This window comes from Ursus arctos, unplaced genomic scaffold (genome assembly GCF_023065955.2).
Source record: "Ursus arctos isolate Adak ecotype North America unplaced genomic scaffold, UrsArc2.0 scaffold_37, whole genome shotgun sequence".
Classification (NCBI taxonomy): domain Eukaryota; kingdom Metazoa; phylum Chordata; class Mammalia; order Carnivora; family Ursidae; genus Ursus; species Ursus arctos.
The window spans coordinates 15,938,043-15,959,280 of NW_026623053.1; the positions used below are offsets into that span (position 1 = coordinate 15,938,043).

The following is a 21,238-nucleotide window of genomic DNA, read 5'->3' on the forward strand; positions in this document are numbered from 1 at the left end:
ACAACAGCCTGCTATACGCCCTGTCCTTTCTGCTCTTCAATCACCAATCAGGGCAACTTAACCTCATGATTCCTCCATTACTCCTGTATTTCCTGTTTCACCTCTATGACAATGTCGGGGTTGCTGGCCAAAAGGATCTTGCCTGGCCAGAAAATTCTGCTCTTTCCAGTGGCTACCAGAACCCGCTCCCTTCTGTACCTAAAATTAACCGTTACTGCCGCAACGACTGCAAACCATTTTCCCATGTAGTAGGAAGGAAAGTGGGTGGGTATAGATTAGAACAACGCCAACAATCTAGACACAAGCTGGATATACACGTCCCAAAACTAACGAGGGACTTAAATACACCATGCATTTAGGTCCCACCGGTAGGTAGATCATTACTCTGGGACCCCAGAAAGCTTCTTCGTCCTTGCTACGGTCAATTCATTTTCCAGATGAAAGCTCTAAACCTCCAAAACCCGAGTTTCAGCCGGCGTCTACACAGCGCTCCGACGTGCGGCTGGCGCAAGCGCACACCGAAGGCCTCCCCAGCTCTCCCCACCCCCAACTAGGGGTGGGGCCTCGGAGCTCTCTCCGCGCCCGAACGGACGCTTGAGTCGTGAGTTCGGCGCGCAAGAGCGGATGAAGCAGGCCGTTGCTCCGGAAGCAGTCGTTGCAACTTCCGGGGGGATTTGTACGCCTGGTGCGGGAGCTACGGGGCTGAGAGACAGTGCTTGAAGTAGTGGGTGCGCCAACATGTCCCGTGGTTCCAGCGCTGGTTTTGACCGCCACATTACCATTTTTTCACCCGAGGGCCGGCTGTACCAAGTAGGTGAGTGAACCGAGTCTGTCTTTGGTCCACTCGAATTGCTCTGTCATGGTATGGCCTGGAGCAGGCAGACGCGGCCGGAGTGTAGTCCGCGGCTGAGGCATGGCCGGACCTGGGGCGGGAGAAAGGCCGAGGCAGGGTCCAGTCCCATGGTGTTCCCACCCCGGTCTGGAGGCAGGGATCGGGGGCCGATGGCCGAAGGCCTCGGTCTCTTCAGGGTGAGCGGCCGTACCGCCTGGACACAATAAAGAGTTAAGGAAGGGAGGACTGCAATTCCTGACTCTCGCTTCCTGACGCCTCTTCACTTGTTACATTTTGGCCTGGGTGGGCCCAGCGTCTGTACGTCTCTAAAATAATTGGCTCCTTAACCTTGCCATTGAAACGCTCCTCTCCGTTTTTCTTTGTTTGCAACGTGCACTTCCTTAGTTAATTCCACACTGGCATTTAGAACCTTTTATGTGCCAGACGCTGTGCTGGTCCTAGGGGATGCAAAGGTGTCACAGTCTGTCCTGTACTAAAACTCACAGCTGAAAGGGAGTGATAGATACGTAAACAAACGAATAAAAAAGAAAAATAAAAAGTGCCACATTACAAGTAATCTACAGGGTTCAGGACATCTTTGGAAAACTGGCAGATAGAGTGAGTGGTTGTCATTTCTAGAGAAACTAGCATCCCCTTTTACCCCACATCTGAATGTTTCTAAATCGTTTACAAGCTGGTTCTGAATTATAGGTGAGGTACGGTGAACTGGCTGTTTCCTGAAGAACAGCTTTAGTGGAAATAAACCCTAAACTAGTTACATTGATTCAATATAACAGTATGTCTTGTTGGATCGAAGTGGTGTCAGGGTTTAGATTATAATTATAACCGGGATCCTTAACCTCTTGCCATAGAGAATTTAGCATCTGGAGAATCTGATTTTATCTGGCCCCCTGATCCTTTGATTTTTGAGTGAGTTCAGCACCTGAGTGCTTTGGGGAGGACAGTAGTATCCTCTGTGCTTGGAAATCATAAGGAGAGAGTTGGCATATAAATGAGGTTCTCTTCACCTGTAAATTTTAGAAATAGAGTTAAAGATAACTTGGAATGAAACTTATCCAGTGTATGGCTACATACTGTATATAATGTAGCAAGAAACAAGGGGTAATTCAGTAACCCTTTTAACTCATCCCCAGTTGAAAAATAGGATCAAACAAGAGAGATGATAACTGTATCCTCAAGAAAGTTTCATCTTTAGTTTCTTTCCCGAGTTTTAAAGAATTTTTCGTGTTGGGTCAGTCCTTTGAATGTTCTATTTTGTGGTTTTTAATATGTGAACAGGAAAAGTCAAACCTACGCTTTGCTTTTTTATACCATATTGTGAAATCCAACCATAAAGCATAGTCTTTAATGCTTCCCAGATTAGGTGAGTAGAAAGGCTGGATATAGTGTCAGTTAAATAATTTTTAAATTTTTGGAATAAAACATGTCCAAAACAAGCTTAATGTATAGACAGGATGACTTTAAGTTATGCCTTGTTGAATAACACATTGTCTCTGCTATTCAGGGCACTAATTAGACATTGCTAGGAAAAGGAAAGTGAAAGAATCGTCAGTATGAGCAAGCAGTATAGTGGTGAAGTGTTCAGGCCCTGGAGCCATACCTGGATTCAGATCCCTGCATGCTCCATACTAGCCAACTTGGGCAAGTGATACATAACATTAGCCTTAGTTTCTGTTGCAGAGTTGAGTTAGTAATTCCTTCTTGTGTGGTGGTTTTGAGGATTAAATAAGATGATAGATGTAGGGTGCTTAGCACAGTATTAAGTGATCATTAAATGTTATTAGATGCCTGTTAGATTATTTGGCTTTTTTCCCCCCTATTAGATTAGTAGCTTTGTAGACATGGAGTGTTTCCTTTTTTACAGTCCATCCATGCTTGGTTCTCTAGTGAAATATTTGTACATTATGATAATATTGTAAATGCTGTTTATGAGTTTATAAACTTCAGAATCCACCAAAGATAAAGCATATAAGAATTACGAGTACAAATTGTTAACCTTGATAATGGGAAAGTGATGTAGCAAAAATGGGGAGATAACAAGGAAGGTAAGGTTAATGGAAAGGTGAGTGTATGCTCATCTACCAGAGTTGGTACTTAAAAGATAAATGTAATCTAAAGTTGATAAATCAAAAAATGTATAAATTTAAAGTTACAATGCTAACCATAATTATAAACAAACTGTTGACGGTGTTTGCTCCCAGGGAGTAAGAGAAAGATTTTTTATTGTCATTTGTACTCTTTAGTAACTATGGAAAAATTTCTTCAATGAATGTATTCAGGGTCTGGGTTGGTGTGTGTGTGTGTGTGTGTGTGTGTGTGTGTGTGTGTGTGTAGAAAAACTGTAGAACTATACACAGAGCACCTAGCTTTGAAATCTAACTTCACAAGTTACCCAAGGTATCAGTGCGGAAACTAAGGCCCAGGTGAGACAAAACAAACCTGGTTACTTTCAGGCTTTTCTCTTCTGCTTGCTGATCCTTTGCTGGATAGGTCTGGCTAGGGAGGGGAGAGGAGTGGCATTTGAATTTGCCTGCCAGGTGGATATGAGTGTTGCCTAGTTGCATCTAAGGGAGCATACTGATAAGGAACAGGAAAGAAATGGGCCAGTAGAAGAAGACTGGAGAGGACAGTTTTTTGATCTAGAAATACCAATCTGATATTGGTATTGTAGCCAGGATTCCAGGGTTCAAGTCCCTGCTCTACACCAACTATGAGAACTTTCTTCATTTGTAAAATAAAAATAATAGGGCTTACAGGGCTGTCACATAGTAAGTGCTCAGTGGCTGATAAAAATGGAATCAAGAGTTTATAAATAAATGGACTGAGAAGTATTTACTGTTTGCATCTTTTTGCTATTAAAAAAAAAATACTCGTTTTAAAGTGGTATTTCTGAACCCAGACTTCTCATGCCCTCTTTGAATTAGATTTGAAATTAAATATGTGTGTATACATAAATACATATGTATTATAGCTACACAAAAAAAGTAATGAGATCAAACACTATGTTTTCAGACCTCATATTCATCCCCTTACCCCCATGCCAGTGCCAAAATTTCTAATGACCCCACCTGCTTAAGTATCATGGTGTTTTTGTTTTTTTAAGATTGTATTTATTTGAGAGAGAGAGAGTGAGCACATGAGCAGGGGGAGGGGCAGAGACTCAAGCTGACTCTGTGCTGAGCATGGGGCCTGTTGTGGGGCTCGATCTCACAACCCTGAGATCATGACCCGAGCCAAAACCAAAAGTCGGACACTTAACCGGCAGAGCCACCCAGGTTCCCCAAGGTCATGGTTTTAAAGAGGGTAATACTAGGTGGCACTATGAAATGAGATGCACTTTCCATTTAGGTTACAAGGTAAGGGAAAGACCAAAGAATGAACAGCTCCCAAAAATCTTAATAACAAAAAGTTTCTAGCACACAGCTTTGAAATTAAATACAGACATATTCTGTAGAATACCTGCCTTGCCCCAGTAGAACAACCCTGGTTCTTTTTAATAACCAAACTTCATAGAATGTATAGATCTCTCAATTCACTTTTATTTTTCCAGCCTAAATTTATGTGGGGAAGAAAACATCTATTTTCCAAAACTTAGTACGGCATTTCAAACAAAATTATGGGCAGGAAAAATCTTGAGTTATAGTCTTGTAATTGGCAGAACCTCAGAATCACCTGTAGAGGCCTTGCAAAGCCAGTGTCCATAAGGGGATGTGGATTTCTGCTGTTGCTAATGTCACACTGAGCAGGTCATACTTTGAGCCATTGTCTGGCATTGTGCTTGTCCTCAACATTTTTGTCTCAGTATTTTTTATACTGAGCCCCCGTTTTTTCCTGGTGTTATACAAATGACTCCCAGAAAAGCTGGGAAAGTGTTGGGGAAAAGTATAAGGAAAGAAACAAAGTGAGTAAGAGATTACTGGGAAAGAGAAGTCTCTATACAAAACAGTGATTTATTTACCATTTTGTTTGTGGTCACAGAGGCAGTGTACATTCTCATCTAATGATTTATTGTTAGGTTGAACCATATGAAACTGCTGATGTTTGACTTTTTTCATAACCTATAAAAATGGCTGCTTCGTGGTTCAACCCAATACAAATAGGTATTTTACTATATATTTAAATTACAGTTTAAGAAATTGGAACCTTGGGATTGAGTGTGATTCATTATAACTTTCCATTTAAAAAATGGGAAATGGGCTATCAGTTATCATTGTCTTGCATAATTTTGGACATTCAAGAACAGATTACCGAGATTAATGTAATAGTGTTTTTCTAGTTTGTAAGTGTCTGAAATTTTACCCAGTGAACCCCAACCCCAGTCTTTAGTGATGGAAGTAAAGTGTTTAGTTAATATTTCTGACATTTGAATTCTGGCTTTAAAGAATAAATACACCCTTTAAATGCTCCCCTTATGCTACTCTGTTTTTTCTTAATTGAACTTCTTGCTCACCTTTGCTGTAAACTATCATATTTTTACCCTACCAGTGTTTCTTTAGAAGATACTCTCATTATGCTGTCTCAAGATTCTTTACTCCAGCAGTTTCCATTTTTCTGGAAATTATTACACAGTATTTTATGGTGGTAATGTTATAATGGGGATTTATTTATACAAAATTTTATTGAAAATTACTGTGCAGCATGGTGAATGCTAAAATAACAATACAAGAAGGTTACTATGGAAAGTGAGAAATGGGGTGCCCAGCTGGCTCAGTCAGGGGGGAGTGTGTAGTTGTTGATCCCCATGTTATTTATAGAGATTACTAAAAAAAAAAAAGATAAAGAAAGAAAGAAAGAAAGAAAGAAAGAAAGAAAGAAAGAAAATGACACAGCCAAGAAAGATTCCTCAGAGAAGGTAAGTTAATTAGATAAAGAAATTTGAGGGGAACCAGTGCATAGGTCAATCAGTGTAGCTGGAGCATAGACAGTGACACTTGGAAGAGCAGATTATAGCAAGTTTTGAAGAGATCTGGGTGCCATGGTAGAGTTTGGACTTTGCTGCTTGAGTTTTGGACAGAGCTGGAAGAATAATGACAAGATTTATTTAAGTAAGGTAGCAGGAGAGTTGAGTAGAACTAGAGTAGAAAGGGACTGATGACAGGAAGACCAATTGGGAGAGACTTGTTCCGTAATCCACATAAGCCTTAATGAGTGAACTAAGGTACTGAGAAAGGATGTAGAAAAGGAGACTCCTGAGTTTTATTTTTAAAATTTTGATTATGGAAAATTCAAAACAAAAGTACATAGGATAGTAGGATGACCCTCATATACCCATCACCCAACTTCATCGGTTGTGAACATTTTGTCAGTCTTATTTTCTCTTTATTCCCTTTCCCATACGCTTGCCCCCTCTCTGTTAGAGTATTTAGAGTATTTTAAAGCAAATCCTAGATATGAATGAACATTTCTCTGTTGAGAGCGAAGAGGAGGAGTCAAGGATGGTACCCAGGTTTGTAGCTTGAGCGGTTAGTAAAACTATTATTTGAGATAAAGACTGTAAAGAAGCGGGTTTATAGAGAAGAGTAATTTTCAGAAATGCCTGTGGGAGAAATAGTCATTTGCAAGTGTGGGTTCAGAGCTAAAGATGACGCAGTTGGTAGTGATTATATAGGATAAAGTCTTCTTGGGGAATACCAATATTTAAGGGCCTGGCTGAGGAGGTAAAAGCAGTGAAGGAGACTGAGAAGGGAAGTTCAGAGAAGTAGAAGATGAATAGCAGGAAAGATAAAGATATTTTTAACTAAGAACTTTAAATTAAAAATTCAGTGCCTCAGTTGCATTAGCCACGTTTCAAGTGCTCATTAGCTACATGTGGCTGATGACTATTTTATTTGACAGCACTAATCTATATAGAGAGGGAGGTAGAGGACTCCTTGAATGAATCCTGGCAAATTCACAGGTGTATTCTCTACTGAGAAGCATTTTTTATATGTAAAATATTTTTTACTTTGTGGGACAAAATTTTATTATGTGGTGATGGGGGTAGCTATATGTTTATGACTTTTATCTTCGTTATTTTCTTAAATCTTTTGCATTATTTAAGCGTGTCAGGTAAGTAGTGTGAGTGAGTGAAAGAGGCTAGATGAGATATGACAAGGAGTGGTGGAAACTGTGAAAAACTGCAAAACATGTGTCGGCCCTAGTGATGTTCACTGTGTGAGGATGAGGGTCAGGGTGCGTGGGTGGCTCAGTCGGTTGAGTGTCTGACTTGGTTTTGGCTCAGGTCTTCATGATCTCAGGGTCATGAGATGAGCCCCACAGAGGCTCCGCACTCAGCGGGGAGTCTGCTTCTCTCCCGCATCCCTCTGCCTCTGCCCCTTCCTCCCAGCTTGTGTGCACTTGCGCGCACGTGCATGCTGTCTCACTTTCTCAAATAAATAAACAAATCTTAGAAAAAAAAAAAAAAAAAGAATAAGGGTCAAGTGTTACCCAAATTTTTTTTCCTGAGAAAAACTAAGTCCTGATTTTATCTGACTTTTAAAACCTTCCTAGAAAACTGTGCATTTTAAACCGACTTGAAGGGTGCCTGGGTGGCTCAGTCAGTTACGTGTCTGCCTTCTGCTCAGGTCATGATTCCCAGGGTCTTGGGATCAAGCCCCGCATCGGGCTCTCTGCTCAGCAGGGAGCCTACCTCTCCCTCTTCCTCTCCCCCAGCTTGTGCATGCTCTCTCTCTCAAATAAATAAAATAAAATCTTTTACAGTACATACATACATACATACACCTAAAAAAAAATAAACCAACTTGAGTAAGCTGGATTGGGCCCATGGCCAGCGTTTGATTTAGTATTTATTAGTTGCAAATGAAATTTTAAATTTCCTTGGTTCTTTCTTTATTTCACTGTCCAATCTGGATGTGGAAAGGCAAAATACACACTTCTAAATGCTAAAACTAGCAATGAAATAAGAAATGCTATAGAAATTCAGAAAAGGGGTTGAAGAATCCCATCTGGGATAATCAGAAAGTATCCATGGGAGCTGGAAGAGGCTTGAGGGGGAAGGGCAAGAGCTGGCTAAGTGGAGGTAAGAGTGAGAGGGCACTTCAGGCAGGACCTGAAGAAGCAAAGATGTGGGTATGGGAAAGATTGGGTCTGTAAATGAAAAATGTAATGCAGGAGGAGAGTTAGTAAATGTTGCAAACTAATATCCCTCTACGGCCATAGATGGATTATTTTTTAGGCCAAAATCATGTTCTGAGCAATTGGGTAATATAACAGACAGCAGACATTTGGAAACGTGGTGCTGAAATTAGGCAAGATCAAGGATAATGACCCAGATAAAAGAATCATCTGTATATAAATGACTATCCTTAATATTGCCTTATCTCTGTAATGATAGCCCCTTTTCTATTCCCAATACTAGCAGTTTGTATTCTCATTTTCTTGATTAGTCTGGGTAGGGGGTTTTATTAGTTTCCTGTGGCTCTTGTAACAAATTACCACATTTGGTGGCTTAAAAAAGAAATTTATTCTGTCACGGTTCTGGGGACCAGGAGGCTAAAATCAGTTTCCCTGGACCAAAATCAAGGTGTTAGGCAGGACCTTAGGAGAATACATTCCTTGCCTCCTCCTCTTCTGGAGGCTACTGGCATTCCTTGGGTTGGGACTGCATCACTCTAATCTTCAAGACAGCATCTTCAAATCTCTGCTCCCTCTTCACAGCGCCTTCTCTGTATAAAATCTCCCTCACCATCTGTTGTCTGAGGATACATATGATTGCATTTGGGACCCACTGGGATAATCTCCCCATCTCAAGTTTGTTTTTTTTCCGAAGAATCAATTTTTTACTTTCCTGACTTTCTCTTTTTATTTCATTGATTTCTAATCTTTTTTTCAAATCTGGGTTTATTTTACCTTTTACTAACTTCTTGAAGTTGAAACTTAGGTCCTTGATTTTAGACCTTTTCTGATATAAACAAGGCTAGCATATTAGTTTTCTATGATGCATAAAAATTACTACAATCAGCAGCTTAAAGTAACACACATTTATTAACTCCAACAATTTCTGTGGGTCAGGAGTAGTCTGCTTAGAATATCACAAGGCTGTAATCATAGTGTTGTCTGGGTTGTGTTCCCATCTGGAGGCTCAACTGGAGAAGACTGCTTTCAAGCGCACTGAGGATTTTGGCAGAAATAATTTCCTTTCAGTATAAAACTGAGGGCCCCAGCTGCTTACTGGCTGTGCACTGGAAGACACCCATGGTTCCTTGCCATACAGCCACTTAGCAAGCCAGCAAGAGGAATCCCTAGAGTTAGTCTGCTAGCAAGACCGAGTCTCATTATACATATGTGTAGTTTTATTGATTAATGAGGCACATACAGGTATAGTTAAGGACTGAAATTAGACTCATTTCACAGGTAAATCAATTTGTAAATTCACTTAATATCTGTAAATGCAATAATTGTTACCGCTGGTAATATTTTATTTTTTTTTTTTTTTAAAGATTTTATTTATTTATGTGACAGAGAGACAGCCAGTGAGAGAGGGAACACAGCAGGGGGAGTGGGAGAGGAAGAAGCAGGCTCATAGTGGAGGAGCCTGATGTGGGGCTCGATCCCAGATCGCCGGGATCACGCCCTGAGCCGAAGGCAGACGCTTTAACGACTGCGCTACCCAGGCACCCCCACCGTTGGTAATATTTTAGATCCAACGCTATCTGCCTGCCTTTCACTTACATTTATGAAGGAATTGGAATTACTTTGGGTTTTCTCAAAAGCATTACATTGTATTAGCTAAACATTTTTATTTTTAAATTTCTGCATATTTACTTATATTTGGGGCAGACATTTATTACCTTTGTAAGACAAAAAACAATGTGTTGTTACAAAAAGATGATGGTAGGAGGGGCGCCTAGGTGGCTCAGTCATTAAGTGTCTGCCTTTGGCTCAGGGCATGATCCCAGGGTCCTGGGATCGAGCCCCACATTGGGCTCCCTGCTCTGCTAGGAGCCTGCTTCTTCCTCTCCCACTCCCACTGCTTGTGTTCCCTCTCTCGCTGGCTGTCTCTCTTGCTGTCAAATAAATAAATAAAATCTTTAAAGAAAATAAAAAGATGATGGTATGAGAAATATCATGCTATGAAAGATGACATACTACTTTTGTTTTTAAGGCAGTCTTCTATAATGTAATCAGGATAATGACATCCCATCACCTTTGCCATATTCACTTACAAGTCCTGCCCACACTCAAGAGGAGGGGATTACACAAAGATGTGAACACCAGGAGGCAGGGATTGTAGAGAGCAGGCCACCTTAGGGTCTGTCCACCATAGCCATAAAATTCCTTCTTTTAGCTGCTGCGTCCTACAAATTTTGGTATATTATTACCAGTCAGTTCAAAATATTTTAAAATTTCTCTTAGGATTATTTCTTTGATCCATGGGTTACTTAGAAGGGGTTTTAAAATTTTCAAATATTTAGGGATTTCAGGACTTTAAAATTAATTGAGACTTGTTTTATGGCCTTTAGCATATGCTCTGTCTTAGTAAAGGTACCATGTGCATTTGTATTATACCATGTGCATATATATCCTTCAGTTGTCGTCAGTCGTGTTCTACAGAAACCAGTGAGGTCGACGTGGTTGATAGTGTGGTCCATATAGAGTTTGTCTACTTTGTGTGTGTGTATCTATGTCTGTGTCACTTGTTGTGTGTGGTGGTAAAATCTTTAACTGTGAATGGGTTTGGCCATTTCCCTTTTTAATTTTGTCAATTTTCCTTTTATGTATTTTGAAGTACTCTTAAAAAGGTGCATATACGTTTGTGATTGTTATATCTTCCTTATGAATTGATTTTTCTCCTTTTGAAATGTCCTTCTTTATCTCTGATATATTGCCTTGGAGTTTATACTTTGTCTGATATTAATATAGCCCCTTCAACTTTCTGATGCTTACTGTTTATATGGTCCTCTTTTTTCCATCCATTTATTAAACTGTGTCTGTGATAGATACCATATGTTTGAGTCTTGCTTTTTTATCTATTCTGACAGTTTCTGCTTTTAATTAGAATATTTTGTCCATTGATATTTAACAAAGTTGTTGCCTTGGATTCTGCTATATTCCTCCAAAGAATGTTGATTTATTCTAGCAGACAGTTAATTTGGGTGGCAGCTCAAATCTCACTTTCTTTTATCCTTAGCTAAGCTGCCTGGAGTCTGTCTTGTGCATGTGTGCATGATAGTTATGGAATCACCCAGATATTATATATAGGTTGGAGCTCTCCGTCTCTGGCTCTCTCCTTTCCTTCCCTTATTTTCCTGCAGCTGTAGTTACCCCCAAACTGTTCTCTAGTTCTTCATGCCAAAGAGAGTCAATTTTCTATGGGTGTTTAGCCCTGACAAGGGCCTGCACTTTCGAGCGTAGTCTCTCTCTCTAGAATCTGCCTACCTTTGGCCACTTTCTGGTGCCTTCAGGTAATTGTTTTGTTTAGAGTTTACAGTTTTTAGCTGTGGAGGTTTGATCTAGGAGAGGCTTTTTGGCCATATGAGAAACAGAACTGAGAAGCATTTTGAAACATTATATTTTAGAAGTTATCTTTGATGTGAGGGCATGGTAAAAATAAGCTATTATAATCTAGTTAAATCTAAGCTAAATTTGAGGATTTCCCTTACAGTAGAGTCGTTTTACTCTACTTTTCTGTCTTCAAAATATGGCTATATTTTAGAAATACTTGATAAGGGGTTTTTATTATAGCTCCTATTAAAGGAGATTCTTTGGCGTAGGTAGTATCTTTTTTCAGCTGGTCCTCATTACCAGTTGGCTTTTTGAAGAGATGATGAGGCCAGGCTTTGGACCCAATGCCCAGAGTAATACTTGACAGAATTTTTTAAACGTCTGTTTTGTCAAAATGTAGATAGTGATTGGAGTTATGAGCAATTTTTTCTTTTACATCATCTTCTGTATTCCCCATATTTTCTGTAGTGAGTATATATTTCTGCTCCTGTTTTTATAATTACAAAATATATGTTTATATTAGATGTAAATATTGTAGAAATACATGGCATAGAAAGGAGTAGTCTCATCTGTAATTCTGCTCTCCAGAGGCAGTCATTGTCAGCTAAACTGCATGGTGCCAAAGGAGTTTGTTTGCATGCTACCGCTTTGATTCATGTGTTTTAACCTAGGGAATGGTCTGACAGCAGCTGGAAGTGCACAAGCTGAAGTTTGTCATAGACAAACTCAAGGATCCTTGTTTTAGGTATCATGAAGATTGGAAAGACCATGATCCAGAAAATTTCAACTTGGTAGGGAGAAAAAAAACAATGTACAATAATCTAACATCATTTAAAATTGCATATAGTCAAACTAGTTACTGGCCAAAATTAACAGAAGTAGTAAATCTTGTGAAAATTTAGAGCAACTAAATTTGACCCAGGAAAACCAGATTTGGTAGAAATACTGGCCACAAAACAGACTTTTAAAATGATAAGATGTAATTGATAAAGATTTGATATGATAAATTAATTAAAACTTTATTGGAAATTTGGTACTTGAGCCTGATGAAAATGATTACAGTATACTAAAATGGAAAGAAATGGAGTTGGTTTAACTATGATTTATTATTGTCATTATTATTATTATTATTATTATTATTATTATTTTGACTTTGCATGTCTTGGACCACATTCTGTATTGGTTCATACAGCTCTAGCTCATTCTTTTTAATGACTGCTTTTATGCCGTGGCATGAATCTAATAATCTATTCCACCTTTTAAAAACACTATTCTGTTTTCCAGAATATGCTTTTAAGGCTATTAACCAGGGTGGCCTTACATCGGTAGCTGTCAGAGGGAAAGACTGTGCAGTAATTGTCACACAGAAGAAAGTACCTGTAAGTAATACTGCCCAGATAGCCAGTTGTTATGGAATATAATGCAAGGATTTTTTACGAGTTCGTACAAAGATATATGACTACCTATATACATTGACATTATTCTTGCTTTGCCTCTGCTTTCCTGTTTCATTCAACAAGTATTTACTGAGCAGCTATGGACGGTTTAGCTGAGTAGACAGAGTTAATATATTGAACTTTGTGGTATGATTAAAAGCACAATGGGAATTCTAGGTCTTTTGTCTTCAGGGACCTTGAAACAGGCTTTGATGAGCTATAGTTCTTGCCCACAGGAAACCTGTCATCTAAAAAGAAGACAGAGTCTCCTCCTTGCCCTTTTTAAAAACTGGTTTTACCTATAAAATGAACAGAAAACATTTATTATATAGTTTATTGCTATAATTTTATAGTATTTTTTAATCCTTGCACAGGGACCTCTGATTTTTAATAAGTTATCTTGATTTATTTTGTTCATTAGGACAAATTATTGGACTCCAGCACAGTGACTCACTTATTCAAGATAACTGAAAACATTGGCTGTGTGATGACAGGAATGACAGGTAATTGGCTTGATGTCTACTTAGATTTATTATTTTCTTCAAATTATTTTTGAGTTTAGTATTAATTTTAAGAGGCTCTCTCTAGTGCCTGATTTGCAGATAATAGGAGTAGATTTGTAGTCTTCAAAGGCTAATGTCAGTATATTCAGAGTATTATAAGCTTTTTTGAAATCATAAGTGTAATAGAATTAGATCTCTGTGGTGTTGTCAGGAAAACTGGGCCGAGGCCCCTCTCGTAGACATTTATTTCATATATAGTTAATAGTTTAAGGAGATGTAAGTCAGTATATTTCAAACCTGGTAATAATGACACCTTTAGAAGTAAATAACAATTATGAATATTTCTTTGGGTTTATATTTTCTGAAATCAAGGGAAAATTCAAGCCTACAGAAAAGATCAAGAGAAACGTTATTCTCTCTCCTTAAAACTTGTTCTTTTGGGAATTATTAGATACCTGCAGAAACTATTTTGGCAGCTGATGCAGGGCTCAGCATGAAAGTACAGTGCTGTGTGTAGAACTCCATCTTTTAAAAATGTTCTCCTTTTTTGTCATGTACTTATTGCTGAGTCATTGACTATTCATTAGTGATAGAAAAAGCCATAGTGGACCACTTCTGCTTTTGTTAAGTCGTAGTGGAGATTTTATGTGTGTGTGTGTGTGTGTGTGTATATGTATATATATATGTGGAAAATTGAAAATTGTCTGATTTTGAGGTTCACTCTTTCCTCTAAAGTAATAAACTTGTGTTTTTTATGCTGTAAGCTGACAGCAGATCCCAGGTACAGAGGGCACGCTATGAGGCAGCTAATTGGAAATACAAGTATGGCTATGAGATTCCTGTGGACATGCTGTGCAAAAGAATTGCTGATATTTCTCAGGTCTACACACAGAATGCTGAAATGAGGCCTCTTGGTTGTTGTAAGTATGCTAAGAAGGCTCCCAAAGAATTGATGAATTACATGGTTGGTTTTTTTTTTAGAGAACATGAATAAAGTTATTGCAATAACACTTGGGTTCTGAACATGTGGTTTGGAAATTAAGGTGAGGAACTCTTTATAATAAATCAGCAATGAAGGGTAGGTTTCACAATAGTATTTTAGGCATTATCTTTTAAGATTTAGATACTATTAGACTTGTCATCAAAATATTTCTTTTAAGGATGGGTGATTTGAAAGATCCAAGTCACTGTTATGTTGGGCTGTTGTAATGGGGGTTTTACTGCAATTCCAGATTACGCTTTCAATGGAAATGCCTAAATTAGGCATCTTAACAATGTAGCTCTTTTTTTTTTTCCCTTTTTGACCACCCTAAAGAATCAGGCTCACACACATTCCTATGATTCATATTTCTAGAATACATTACATTTTTTAAAAATAAGTAAAATTCTCTTGGGGTGCCTGGGTGGCGCAGTCGTTAAGCGTCTGCCTTCGGCTCAGGGCATGATCCCAGCGTTATGGGATCGAGCCCCACATCAGGCTCTTCTCCTATGAGCCTGCTTCTTCCTCTCCCACTCCTCCTGCTTGTGTTCTGTCTCTCGCTGGCTGTCTATCTCTGTCAAATAAGTAAATACAATCTTTAAAAAAAAAAAATAAGTAAAATTCTCTTGGGAGAGAGATGAGATTTACTGCTTTTAGATTTAATGTAGTACATTAGCCTAAAAAAATTCAGCACATTTGTTTCTGTGTCATGTCATTTATGAGAATTAAAGTAATCAATGTAATGATTTTTCTTCAGCATCTGACCCTATTTTTGAACTCTCATATAAGAATGCTCCCTCAGTTTCTTCAGTGATTCTCTTCCTCACTCTCATCCTCTTCTGCTTTTCCTTTAAATGTTTTTGCTCGCCAGGTTTTCTCTGTGGTCATTCTCTCCCTCTTGGTTCTGTCTGGGTGATCTCCCTCTCGAGTTCATGCTTTCATTTACTACCTATATACGGCCAGTCACTGCCACATTAGCATTAGCCCAGTCCCTTCCTCCCCATCCCGCAGATACTTCAGACTTGAAATCTTTGCTATTTTCCTACTTTCATCCTCAGTTTCTCTTTCCTGTGCTCACCCCACCTTCCCTGGTCACCTGGTTAGTCATTGAGCCTGACTTCAGAATATCTGTTCCTTCTTCATCGTATCTTACCTTTGCCACCTAATTTATTTGTCTCTTCTCTCTTCTCACTCTTTACTCGTCAGTCTTCCATGTTGCTCATGAGTTAACATTTTTAAATAAAATTTTGATTGTTGCTCCCTAGAAAAATTTTTCTATATATCCGAATATTCCTATTCAGATATCATGTAAATTCCAAACTCTTTAATATGATGTGCAGGGCCCCTGATAGCTTATTCCCAAGCAGCCTCTTTCAAGTCCTGCTTTCCTTCCTCACCCGGAGTGCCAGTAGTATGTGGGTCTTATGTCGTCGCCTAGCTGTACCATTACCTTTCATGTCTTGATGCCTTTGTACATGTTGCTCCTTTTGCCTTGATTGCCCTTCATGTCTTTATCACCTGTGAAACCCTATTCATCTTGCAAGACCCAAAGTAGAGAAGTGTTTGTTCTCCCCAAGCAGTAAATAGATACCTCTTTTGTGTTGCCATGTACTTTGTGTGTATCAAGAATAACATGTAAAGAAAATTACAGGGTGACATAACCTTTGAATAAAACACAGATACCTGATCACTATCATAGTGTTTATCAGTTAAGTAAGGTTGAAAATTCCTCATTAGTAGACTCTATAAAACATCTATAAAAGTGCATTAAGTATTTGGTTAATACTGAATCTTTAAGGAGGGGACACTACAAGCGTATCTTGGAGATATTGAAGGTTCAGTAGAGACTGCTGCGATAATGCTACTGTCACACTATAGTGAGCCAAATGAATTTTTTGGTTTCCCAGTGCGTATAAAAGTTAGGTTTACAGTATAATCTATTAAGTGTGCAATAGCATTATATCTAAAAAAGTAACGTACATACCTTAATTTTGAAATACTTTATTGCTAAAGATGCTAATATCTAAGCTTTCAGCACATCATAATCACTGATCATAGATCACCATAACATGTATAATAATAATGAAAAAGTTTGAAATATTCCAGGAATTACCAAAATGTGACACAGACACAAAGTGAGCAAACACTATTGGAAAAATAGACTTGCTCAACACAGGGTGGTTACAAATCTTTGTTTAAAAAAAACAACAAACAGTATCCGCGGAGTGCAACACGCTATAAAATGATGCATGCCTTTATGTAAAAGGTTCAGATCTAGAAATAGAAGAAAGCAGGAGTTAAGCCGTTCTTTAAATATGTTACTGCCTGCTTTGGTGAGTAGAAAGAAGTTTGGTGGTGGTATTTATTTTAATTATATGTCATTATAACAAATGATTAGACTTGTAATAACAAAATTATATGTATAGAATTTAGAATTTGGTTTGTCTTGACTACTAGGGGACTGTATACCAGCAGTATCAGAGATGGGCAGTGTGAAGATAGGGAAGTAGCCTCTGTATTTCACTTGGTGCCAGCATTTCCAAAGGTGTATTCCATACACTTTTAGTTCCCTGGAACTCTAAATTCTTAAGAACCTTAGGCTCTTAAATTTAAAAAGGAAAAAGTCTTCCATGGTCAAATAAATTAAAGAATTACTGAGGTTCTAAAGTAAGTCAACCTACAACAGAATATTTAACATGCTATTATATATTATTTTCTCTAAAAGTATATGAAAAATATGCTTTCTAAATTTATTTGGTAGTATCTCAAGGGATCAAAGGAACATGCTGTGGGTAGTAGTAAGGATTAGAAAATTGTAAATTATACTTACGATAGTTCAAGTTTTAAAAATACCTGTGATAAACCTTTGGTGAAATGGAAGTTTCTTGTTTACCCAATTTTTCTGTAGAAATAACCTGTATTTCATCAGTTTTTTTTTAAAGCCACATATCCTAAAATATATGGCCAGAATAATGATTAACAACAGCTTTATGACAATACTAAGAAGAAATTGTGTTGTACAAAGGTATAAAATATTTAATGAGGTTCTTTCTTTTTAGGTATGATTTTAATTGGTATAGATGAAGAACAAGGCCCTCAGGTGTACAAGTGTGATCCTGCAGGTTACTACTGTGGGTTTAAAGCCACTGCAGCAGGAGTTAAACAAACGGAGTCAACCAGCTTCCTTGAAAAAAAAGTGAAGAAGAAATTTGATTGGACATTTGAACAGACAGTGGAAGTAAGTTAGCCAAAAGGAGCTGACTTTTTTTTTTAATACTATATAGAATAGTGAAGATTATTGTATAATTGACAATTTATAAAGGCTATTCCTGGGTTTATCATATGAACCAGATTTGTCAGCTTCATAGTAGAATTGGTGTCATTCAGCTGACATGAGAACAATGAAGACTGTTTTTATTCACTTAATTCCCTATATCATTTCATAATGTATTTGAGATTGCCTTCAACAAAACACATATAAAATGGGAAGATGTAACCACAAAGAAGAATCAAGACTAGGGCCTAAGACCTGCATGGTTGTGACTCAAAATAGGCTTATGCTTCCTGGTAGCAAAAGTGAAAAGAATTTAGTAATGTTACCCTTATAGCTCTAAAGGAAAAACAGCCACATAACAAATTCTCAGAGAAACAAACATCTGGGTGAAAGAATGTATGCTCATAGGATAACTTGGCAGAGAAATTCTATCTGGGATGAAAAGTAGAGCTCCCTTAATGCAGGGATCTTAAGGGGATTATTCATTACGATTGGGACATTTTAAATAGACACAACAAAGTAAAATTCTTACACAAATATTTAGTAACCTTAGACTAAGAAAGCCTCTTATTTACTGCCAAGAAGTTAAAAACAAAAATTTTAGTGGATTTTGGAAAGGAGGATCTGAGATACAGCCATTTAAAGACTAACAACGTGATTCTGATAAATGACAAAAGAAAAATGCTATCTGGTACTTTTATGTTTGGTTGGCAGTATTATTTATACTAACAGGAGATATAGAGCTAGTTCTCATCTGGGAGGTACTGTGCCCTGGTTAAATGTTTCTAAAAGGTCTTTTTTACTTGCAGTTCATAATTACATAAGTAATTGATCACATCAAATACAAAGCCACTTAAATACATTCTTAAATTGATATTACTGTAAATTTTCCCTGGAGGAAAACTGTATCATTCGTGTTGATCCTCTCCCCCTTCTCATCCCAAGTGCTTAGCATAGTCCCTAGCATGTAGTAGTCATCAAGCAAACAGACTGTTGTGTGTAAATCATCCTGTTTTGTTTGATGGACCCCTTTCATTCTATGACTTGAATTCATACAAACAAGTTTCTTCTCATTGGCAGACGACATACTAGAATTAAGCAATCTGCTAGTAGCACGTGGCTATAGAAGTGCATCGCTGAAACAGGAAGCAGAAATAAATAGCTTATGGTTAACTCATGATTTGAATAAGCTTGGAATGAGAAAATCTTGGAATCTCTGAAAAATACAATTTTAATGTTGGTATTTTTTTCAGACTGCAATTACATGCCTATCTACTGTTCTATCAATTGATTTCAAACCTTCAGAAATAGAAGTTGGAGTAGTTACAGTTGAAAACCCTAAATTCAGGTGAGTTATATTATTGGCCAAGTGCTTAAAGAAGTTTGCCAAGAGATATATTGCAGCCTAGAAAGGTAGAGGTGTGTGGGTCCTTTTGTCCTACAATTTGGGGGGAAAGTATTTTTTTGAACTACATTTACAGTTTTTTCCTTCAATACTGGAGAAATCCGTTTTAAAACTTACTGCAAGTCCCTTTAAGACAGACAACTGCTTTTCTTCTCATTTCAGAGTGATTTTATATCTTTATCAGAGGCAACATAAGATAAGCTTCTCTATGTTAGGAGTAAAGGAAACATAAGTGTTTTCCCTTTTTTAGCCGAAGGCCAAGAGAAACTCATCTCCCAGAGTAGTAGTCTTTAGTTTTTTGAGGTGGAGCTTTGATGATTTAGTGGTTGGTTAAGTGGAGCTTTGAAGAGCAGTATGAAATACTGATCTACATCAGACCCTATTTGGAGATCTTTGGAAACCCCAAATTTTGAATACAGCTAATTGAATTGCAGATGCTGGATGCTTGTCTGTTCTTACTAAGTGACTAACTCCTGCAAATCAACCTTACAGCTTCCATGAGTCAAGTCTGTACTGGGTTCTTAACATAAACCATCTCACTTAATCCTCCCAGAACCTTTCAAGGCAGTTTACTGGTTACCAGAAACCTGGATGTGCTTGTGAAAAATACTGCAGTTAAATCCATAGATGCAGGGAAGTGCTGGAAGGCATGTTAACTATTATTTGTATCTGCTCCTAGGTCACAGTTATACAGACACTTGGTCCTGGTTAGGGGTGGGCGGAAAGGTGGTAAACTAAGCTTAACTGGGGCTCGAAGAGTTTTTTGTTACTATGCTTCCCCCCCCCCCCGATATACTCTTTTTGTTGCCTGCAGGTAAGTGATGTAAATATGAACAATGTAAGAAAAATACATAGAATTAAAAAAAAATTGTGAATCCTCTTTTTTTTCTTTTTCCCCTGTAGAAAATAGTTGTATGTTTTGTTTTAGCAGCACTGTTTTAGCAGGAGCAGTTTATAAATATGCTTAAAGGACTTGCAGATTCTTTTTTCTTTTCTATTCTGAGACCCTCTGATAGCTTTTAACATTTTTATTTCCATCTATTCGTTAAATTAGGTAAGAAACCAAAGAACCTGTATCTTCAAAAAGTTCTGGTATCATTTATAAATTTGGTGATAATAAGTATGCTTAAATAATAACTATAACATATAACATAAGCATCAACAACTACTATATAAACTACTTACATTGCCCCAGTCTGCACTAAAAAATGTCACTTTGACAAAGTTCACTGTTAGAAGTCCAGCAGTGGTAGGTCACATTGAAGGTTGCCGAGCATTTGATTTATTTGGAGAAAATGTCACGTGTTCATTATGAAGTGCGTTCTTGTCTCAGCTGATAGAAACTTGAGTTATACGAGGTGTAAAGGCATTTTGACATAGGAGCTAAAATAGAATACATTGTGTATAGTTGGCTTTATATTTAATTATTTTCTATCATAGCTGCAACTAAAAGGGCTTATTTTCAGAAGACCTAATTTTTGATCTGATGTCAAAGAGGTAATGTTTTTGTGTATAGATGAAGTTGATAAAATATTTGGGAATTCTTTCAAAATAATATGAAGGGATGAGTGGTGGGTATACAGATTTTTAAAATAGTAGCTATAAATTATTGATAATTGTTGAAATTGGGTGTTAGGTACGCAGGAATTCATTACTATCTATTTTACTTTCACGTGTGTTTGCAATTTTACATAATAAAAAGTTTTCAAAAAGTAAAATGGTTGTGGGTTTTTTTCCCCCTTGCTTTCTAGGATTCTTTCAGAAGCAGAGATTGACGCTCACCTTGTTGCTCTAGCAGAGAGAGACTAAACATGTAGTTAGTTTACCAAATCCATGACGCCACTTGCCTGTGTGTTTGGTAACAACAGACCAACATTATGGAGGCCCCTGGATTGAAAAAAGAACCTCTCCCACTCCTGCCCTGCCACTGAAGTGGTTAGGACTCTGTATAAATAAAAACAGTGCTTTTGGAAAATAATCGCATCCTGTCTTAATTTCACCTCTAGTTTTGAGTAGTAAGCCTCTGGTGCATGCAGACTGTTAAATGTTCACCATCCCCCCATTGTAGCTTTACTTATTTTGTTGACAGATCCAAGTTTCTTTGGCTTCAGGAACCGACAGGCAGAAGTTTAAACTATAGCTATATGGCCTAACTAAGAGATGGCACGTGAAAAACCCTGGTTTCAAAACTTGCTCTGACTGTAAGCTGGTGTGTACGGCAAGTCCTTTGTTTTGCAATTCTTCATTCATTTAAATGGGATATTCCTGACTCCAAGTGCTGTCAGAGGTTTTAACTATAGTGAAAAGATTGGCATTATTATTATTCAGTGGTTTTGAGATACACA

At 37.9% G+C, this 21,238-nt stretch overlaps 1 protein-coding gene across 1 annotated transcript; it reads left to right on the top strand.

Moving 5' to 3' along the window:
- Positions 1-606: 606 nt before the first annotated feature.
- On the top strand, positions 607-20,868 carry PSMA6 (proteasome 20S subunit alpha 6). The gene is made up of 7 exons (XM_026513600.3): positions 607-814; positions 12,581-12,675; positions 13,154-13,235; positions 14,000-14,155; positions 17,274-17,452; positions 18,742-18,836; positions 20,645-20,868. The coding sequence occupies exons 1-7, from the start codon at positions 739-741 to the stop codon at positions 20,700-20,702; spliced, it is 741 nt and encodes a 246-aa protein (XP_026369385.1). The 5' UTR covers positions 607-738; the 3' UTR covers positions 20,703-20,868.
- The last annotated feature ends 370 nt before the right edge of the window (positions 20,869-21,238 follow it).

Coding starts and splice junctions, on each gene's coding strand:
- PSMA6 (XM_026513600.3), top strand. CDS start 739: ATGTCCCGTGGTTCCAGCGCTGGTTTTGACCGCCACATTACCATTTTT. Junction 13,236..13,999: donor TGTGATGACAGGAATGACAG/GTAATTGGCTTG, acceptor TTATGCTGTAAG/CTGACAGCAGATCCCAGGTA. Junction 18,837..20,644: donor GTTGAAAACCCTAAATTCAG/GTGAGTTATATT, acceptor CTTGCTTTCTAG/GATTCTTTCAGAAGCAGAGA.